Genomic DNA, 8484 nt, shown 5'->3' on the forward strand with positions numbered 1-8484 from the left:
GTGATTTAGGCTTTTCTGGCTTAGCTGATCCCAAAAGGTAAATATTTCAGGATCCAAACCGTATCGAAGCCAAACATGAAGCAGTTTCGAAATGGCTGAAATCAAAGCTAGTTATGGATTTAAAGCAGATATTTACTCTTGTTGTTGGTTTACTCATAAAATAAAGTCTTAAAGGAAGCAAGCTTCAGAAGCCCTGCGTATCTCTGTCTCTGGGACAAGACAACATCGATTTATTTTCTCTGTTCTCTTGCAGATCTGGAAAGTGGCTCTAAAGGGAGTGATGGAGGTGAGGCTGGTGAGAGAGAAGACAGCGGCGCCGTGTCTGTCTCTAACATCGCCCTGATCTCCGGCGGTGCCGTGGGAGCCTTGCTCCTTCTGATCGCTGTAGTCATCGGCATAGTGTGTTACCGCCGTCGGAAAGCCAAGCACTCAGAGACTCACCACCCTGCCCTTTCGCTTTCTTCTCTTACACCAAAGCGGGGAAGCTCCTGCGGGGTGGGTACAGGGTCTGGCGGGGGCAACAATAATGGCTCCGAGCCCAGTGACATCATCATCCCCCTGCGGACCTCGGACTCAGCTTACTGCCCACACTACGAGAAAGTCAGCGGCGATTACGGACACCCCGTCTACATCGTACAGGAGATGCCCCCACAGAGTCCGGCCAATATCTACTATAAAGTATGAGGACAGCCGAACACACAGATAAACCATTCTGACTATATTGTTTAAGTCCCCACACCTACACACACATGTGTGCAAATGTGTTCAAGTGACTCTATATGTAAGAGCCTAGATCTTATAACACTCCTTTACAAGATGAACCTGTCGACTGTTTCACTATCGTGTAGACTGGAAACACGGTACAGATCTAAGATAAATGTTGTTGAAGGGGTGTTTGCATTTATTTACATGTGTGTGACATCAGAGCCAGGTGAATCAGAGCTTCACACGTGCTCGGGTGCAAGTTATTTGGCCTTGTAATTGGTTGGAACAGATTCATGTGCTTATCCTCAAAACCAAACAGTAGAGAGTGAGACTTTTCAATGTTTCTTTTGCGAGAGGAAAAAAATCTGTATAAATAATATAAGCGCTTCATACAGAATTCTGAACACAGCGGGGCGAATTCACTTAACAGTTGCGCAACTTTTGTTTGAAGTATATATGAGTATTATTCACCAACCACACGCAATCTGGTTTAACCATGCGCCAAATGAGCTGAAATAGCGCTAAACTGTATTTAAATTGAGTAAATATAGCCATTTTCAGCATGAACACACACTTCTTTTTTTATGTAAATTAGCGTTTTTATAGACTCCGCCACATCAAAAAATCATGCAATGTTGCCTGGCGCAGTTAATGTTGCGCACTTACGGCCTTTTAAGAAGAGGTGGAGCGATGCAGTAGTCCCAACGAAACATGCCAGATCCGTTACATCCTCCACAATCTACAGAAGCACAATGAGGAATTGCCCCATGAAGTTTTATTCATTACCTGATTCATACTAAAATACTTTCAGTGAACCGGGTGCGCAGTGCAAATAAATAGCGCTATAAATATCAAGCTCGATTCATTCTTGGTGAATTCCCTCCTTGTATTCCGTTTTCTTTTTCATCGGATTGTGGATGTTTGTCTTTCTGATTCTTTGAACCCAAAATTTATTTATTGTGCATCAAAGACACTGTTTTTTATTCCTTCTACTTCATTAGCTTTCGCTCATAACTCCTCAGCACCCAGTGTTTGTTTTTGACGTTTCTTAAACATCATTATGTGAGGAGCAGGAAGCGCATGTGGAGGAGGTGAAGACTGATGCTTTATGGTTTGAGTTGGAGACTCTTCTGAGATTTCCGAGAGGTCGGAGGTCGAAGTGGGGAGATCATAGACAGACTGCACAGCAGCTATTTGCGCATGATGATTTGAGGGCTTCTCGCTCTCTGCCTGAGCTTTAGGAAGAATGTGTACACTATGATGAACTGCTTGCTTACCGTAGACACATTGCCCATCTTGTACACACTTTACACAGATCCACATTACAGCAGTTTGTTTTTTCTTGTATAACCCTAACAGATGGAGTCCAGCTGTGCGTTTGTGTGCGTTCTGAAGTTTTGTGATTGTTAAGGCCAAAGACAGTCTGAATAATACTGACAGTGCCACTGTGGGTCTCAATGAACCCCAGTGAAAAACTGCCCATCAGTGATACAACTATCCGTTGCTAGGTTACAGTATCACCTTGCCTCTCATTATCACATTTTGGGTGATGTCTCTGAACCATCTCTGGCATTATCTATCGATATAGTTCACCTGTGTTATTTCACTTGACAAGACATGAAATCATTACCGATACATGACAAAACACAGTTTGTAATGGCCTGAATGACAGGAGCTTTTCGGATTAGATTTCCTTTGTCCAGATTTAAGGATTTTGCTTGTCTGTTATTACCGCAAATAGAAATTGTCCTTTTTTTAAGGTACATTCTTTTCTTTTTCTCTCCTTCCTTTTCACATATTGTTATATTTAACAGTGTTGATTTGTTAATAGATTCAGTAAAGTCTCCTGTAGTGGCCACTGGCCAGAGACAAATAACGTTATTGCAATGCAAAGTGGAACAACCTCAGTAAAATGGGGGGCACAATATTTCCAAACTCCTGCCCTCTTGTATGCCTCCAGGCTTTTCTGTGGTCAAGAAGAGATCAGGCCAAGTCTGTTTTATTAAGGTATCATTTCTTCTTCACATCCAGCATTATTTCATTGACTCTGCCTAAATCCTGAGACGTACAGCATTTCCACAGCTAGGCAGGGCAAGGAATTTTTCCCTTTGTCCTGTTGAGCTTCGAGCAAAGAGAAGCCATCTGGCATGATTAGTGTTGACCTAAGCCACCAAAAGCATTTCAATACCTACGGCTAAAAATTCCAATAGCGACCACATATGGACCCTAATGCTGTTTCAGCATGGCCGGATTTTTTTATTTAGTCATTTAATTACTGGGTGTTAGTCTTTGGTTATGTTGAAAAAGATTTGTCAGCTAATTTAATATCATGATTTGAGATGCCTTGAAACTTAAATGTGATAAAGACTGTTGCATTTCTAATTATCTCTCAAAGTATTTCTACAAACATTTCATTGAGAGGAACACAGCAACTGCTGGACCAAACTTTTCATTAAAAAATTTCATTTGGACTGAATGGGACTCGAAAGAATACTGACATTGAGATGTGAATAAAAATATTGAAGCAATGTTAAATAAATGTTAAAAACTGTTCTGACAATGTTCAAGACATTGATAAAGCAATGTTTTGGTGCTCCTGTTTCTTTACCAGCCCTCTCTTTTTTCTCTAGTTCTATCTCTCTTTTCCACCCAGACACTTCATAAAATAAAGATTACATTCCATGCAGTAAAAAGCACTGATAAAAACTTAAGAGTTGTTGCCAATAATTCTGCCTCTGTGCTGGTTTATCGTGGCTATCACTCACAACTGTGATTCTGTCCATTTATCCAGCCCGGTTCCCAAACCTTTTTGCTACCATTTACAGAAGACTTCAAATCTGCTTTTAATGGAGTTGGCATGTTTCTGATACTCTAAAAATCCTAAAAACAGCCATGCACGAATTCACACAATGGCCTATTGGATCAAATAAAACATTTTTAAATACAGCGATTTAAAAAAGACATTTCAAATAATAAATAAAATATTTATAATTGATCTTCACCTCAAATCTGCCATCTTAGTTTTTTACTGATCTGGGTGCAAAGCATTGTGTAATAACCCCCATCGGACGCACACGCACCGAGGTCAACTTCCGGTCCGTGTTTGGTTATAACAATTAATTTTATATTTAATTTATATTAACATTTTATTATATATTAATTGAATTACATGACATTAAAACTGCTCAACAGTTGTTGATTCTTTGCAGAGATCTACCGGAAGTTAAGTTTTGACCACCGTTTGCAGGGCTGCCAACCCTCACGCATTCGCCGAGAGACTCAACGCAAGTGACTGTTTTCTCACGCCACACATCCTTTTTCTCACACGGGATCGCACCCGCCATTTTTTCTGTGGTTCACGTAAAATTAAAGGAAGTGATGAAATTGTTATCACGATAATTCTAATGCAAGGTTTTTGTGTTTTTTATACTTTTAACTTTCCGCCATCCCATGCCCTCTGCAGTTCCTCCACAACATAACCCCCCGCGGGCCTAAAAATCTCACTCCAAGTTGAACTCAAAAGTTGGCAGTCCTGCTGTTTGTTTATGTTGTTGCCACGCCTATACATAGCTATACAATAATACAGTAGCGCACGAGTTTGTACGGACTACTGCTACGGTAAGTTTATAATACTGGTTACATTTTTTTCTCTTTCCCCACACATTCCTCCACTGTTTGTCCGTAGACTGTCTTTACACGGTCCGCTGGTGGTTCATAATAAGTGCTGGATGACATCACTGGCATTTTAATGGCACGATCACTCCCTTTCCCTCCCTGTCTGTTTCCCTATTCCTATCTTCCCTGTTAGTTCATCTATATATCAGTGTTTGATATGTTGCCCTCTTCAAGTCCGAACACTAAATCAAAAGGGCATTCTGACAGATGCCGTAAAAACCCCTTTCTACAAAGGCCCGGCGTGACCCTTTACGGTACAGTTGTAAGCACCGTCAGATGCTATGTTTGAACGCGCGTGTGTTTGTTCTTGAAATGCAACACAGACTGCGTGAGGGACGCGTCCTCAGGCAGCGTACGATAGAGTTGTTTTCAGTCCAATAATATCTACCCCAGCGGGCATTGACAGTCTGTCAAAGCCCGAGAGCACTCAGACACTCAGATTCACTGGTTTGACACGAGTCTTTCTCAGGCTTACAAGTAGAGTAGCCGCATACATTTTAATACCGTATAGTTATAGAGAATGTGAAGCTACGTCACGCCATGTTAAATTATGCGCCATCTTGGGAGGATCGCTTCTAGTCCATTCAATCAGTGTTTGGTTTTTCTTGTTTGATTAGGAAATATGACTATGGTAGGTCGGTCTTGCTGTGTTAAAAACTGCAATAGCATTACGCATAGTCGTTCAGGAAAAGCCCATGGTTCTTTCACTGTCGATTTCTCCATATATCAAACAAAACAAGTACTGGTACTAGACATGTGCCCGGTTAACCGCGGTTACCACTAAATCCTGCTGAAACCGAACTGGCTGCGATAATGCAAGGTATCGATTATTTTATTGATGCGTAGCTTGTCCGTGAAGCACGGCTCTGGGATCAGTAGGAAATGCTGCTCGATCTAAAAGCAGTGCGAGTTTGAGTCGCTTATAACGTGCATTTAAAAAAGCAGCACCCGTCAAACATGATCATTATAAATATACTTTATTATCACGAAAATACCTTAGGAGGCTTGCGGATCAGTGATAAAAACATGTCCTTAGGCATTTCCTAGAACTACGTGTGTTATGGTCGTCAGCTTCACATTCTCTATTATCGCGTTAATAATTTTTGTTTTTATTCACATCAGTCGGCCAACGGATTCCTTAGGTTTAAATATTTATTCCTGCGTCTCGTCGACAGTGCTTCAGAATCAACTCGAAGGTATTAAAGCGATATCCCTACAATTTGACATCATAGTTACATTTAAATGAAAGGAAATTGACCCATACTTCTTTGAGGCTGTGTGTATGATTGACAGGTCGTTTCAGACACACTGTATGCTTTCTCTTCTTTCTCTAAAACTCACCTTCGCTCTCCTAATGGCTGCCCGAGGGCAGAGTGTCCATCTGGGCCTCATAGATAGTGAAAATGTGTGTGTGTGTGTGTGTGTGTGTGTGTGTGTGTGTGTGTGTGTGTGTGTGTGTGCGTGCGTGTGTGTGTGTGTGTGCGTGTGCGTGTGCGTGTGCGTGTGTGTGTGTGTGTGTGTGTCTGTTTGTTTTCTTCGACTGCTTGTATTTGTGTGTGTGTGCAAAGAGCTGACCAGCGGTTGGATGAAGGCTAGAGGTTAGCATTGGATCTTTTAGCTTGTGTGTGTGACATACAGCCATTTTTCTGTTTCTTGACCCGTACTGACTTGAAATGTTACATAGGCCTACTAGTCTCCCTTATGACCGTTCACAAACACACACACAGATGAAACACTGCTGTAAAGTTTTATTGATATTCTGACACATACCCCTATCTGTTTTCTCTACCTCGCATGTACAGATTTCACACCATCTGTTGTAATGCATCACATACACACACATACAAAATAATACCAACGTTCGTACTTCACATCATTTACTTTATGAGGCAATTGTGGGTGATTTTGCAACCCTACATATGCATAAAGTGTAATCTTCATTATCGCCCACACAAATTGCAAATACACACAAACACATCATCCTATTGGTGACAGAATGAGATTTGTGATCTTGTCAAGATTATCCATGCTTTGGTTTCTAGGTCAGCATTCCATCAGAAGAGTCATCCTCCCTTAGAGACACAGGTCACACACACATTGACACATACTCACACATGCTCGTAAAGATTAGCATCTTCCTCTGGAGACACGCTCGACGCAGAGACCACAACAGCTTTTAATTATCTCGCTCTCTCACACACTCATTTCAACAAGTACACACAATACACAGACAAGAAAGCACAACAGTAAGGTTCTAAAAAAGTCTCTATATTATATAAACCTTTCAAGACAGACCTAGAGCTTTGAGGTTGTTAGATGATGGTGTATCTGTCTGAGGCCATACGTCAGTAATATGTCAGAGTCAGTTCTCTTTGAAAACTGTTTTGGTGTTGAACTCCCAGTGTTGCAGTATAGTACTCGTGATGCTGAAGAGAGATCAATGCTACCGTAAAAAATGACGGATTACGACAAGCGGGATAGCCTTGCTAATGGAGAATAGTTACAGTATGTAATGTTAGCTACAATGTGTGCTGACTCTTAGCTGGGCAATTCCGCATCATGGATGTGACACTGTCAGTCACTTGAAATCTAAATTCTCAGAGAATGTATTTATTATTAATAATATATTGAATCCTTTGTTTATACAGTATTTTACTAAACCCCTGATGATAGAGTCCACACATCAGAAAAGATATTAGTCTATGCACACAAATATCAGTTTTCTGTTTAAAAGAGGAAATTAATGCGCTACAGATGTGACAAAGAAGGATGCACGTTTTTAAGAGACAACAGATTTTTGTTAGGGATGCACCTACATGTAAATTTTGGGCGAAAACGATAACCAATAATTCTTGAACATTGGAAGCAGATAACGGATATATGTTTTGCTAATAGCAGTAAGTGAATGATTGTGACAGAAAGACATGAAAGTACTGCACTGTATTTTAACTGTGAGCAGCATGCAGCTAACTTGGTTTAACCAGAGGAAATTATTAATAATTTATCGGCTATAATATATTGGCCTAAATCTTATTATCGACCGATACGATAACATTAAAAATTACCATTTATCGGCTGATACCGATATGGCCGATAATTTATCATGCATCTCTAATTTTATGAAATAAATTGTGCAAACCATAAGCAACAATACCCAATTGATGGAAAAGGGATGGCTTGTTATAGAACATAAAATAGGTATTATGTTTTCATTTTCATGTGCACATTTATGTGGAATATGGACCATTATGGATGACAATTCACTTACCTGACTATGTAAAACTATGCTTTAAAACACATAAAATGCTTTAAGAAAAAACTTTGAGACTTCACATGGGTATGTAAACCACCAAATATTGACAGAAAGTGAAAACCTTTGGTAAAAACTTTATTTTTCATTTTGTGGTTTACATTTCCGTGAAGTTGCCCCGCTACAGTATCAATCACAGTTAAAGGGAAAGTTCACTCAAAAAATGAAAATTCTGTCATCGTTTACTCACCCTCAAGTTGTTCCAAACCTGCATAAAGTTCTTTGTTCTGAACACTAAGAAAGATATTTGAAAGAATGTTAGAAAAAGTTCTGGGGCACCATTGACTGTGTGATTGTCAAAATATCTAATTTTGTATGGAGCCCTTTTAGTGACATGGTGGTGGGAAAAATATGAGAGGGAAGAGAAAAATATTTTTTAAAGCTTTTGCGTTATCTCGCAAAACTTTTGCGTTCACCTGAGAAACATTGCATTCCCTCGCAAAGATATTTGCATTATCTTGCAAAACTTTTGCGTTCTCTCACAAACATATTTGCGTTATCTCGCAAACACTTCATGTTTAATGTCCCGCTGGCAGAATTTAAGACTAGCTCTGTAGGCTACATAAACATTGGTCTATAGTCGCAGATTCCCGGACCAATAACTCGTGAGCTAAACATTCTTGTAACATAACTTACACCTCATTCTATGTAACGTAAACAATTAACTTTAACTTAATTTTCCACAAAAAGAGCCTTGTATTGATCTCAGCCGGGAGCCGGCTGAGACAATACAGAGGGGATCGTCCGCAAAGTGCGAAACCCGAATATCATTAGGCTACTAATAATAGTCATTA

General features: G+C 40.1%; 1 protein-coding gene across 1 annotated transcript in view; it reads left to right on the top strand.

The window, feature by feature from the left end:
• The window catches only part of efnb3a (ephrin-B3a), a 34829-nt gene extending 31433 nt beyond the window's left edge, over positions 1–3396 (top strand). The window contains exon 5 of the mRNA XM_057321124.1: positions 254–3396. Coding sequence (XP_057177107.1) covers positions 254–684 — 431 coding nt within the window. The 3' untranslated portion in view covers positions 685–3396. The remainder of the gene's footprint in view (positions 1–253) is intronic.
• The last annotated feature ends 5088 nt before the right edge of the window (positions 3397–8484 follow it).

This window comes from Triplophysa rosa, linkage group LG22 (genome assembly GCF_024868665.1).
Source record: "Triplophysa rosa linkage group LG22, Trosa_1v2, whole genome shotgun sequence".
Taxonomy (NCBI): Eukaryota; Metazoa; Chordata; class Actinopteri; order Cypriniformes; family Nemacheilidae; genus Triplophysa; species Triplophysa rosa.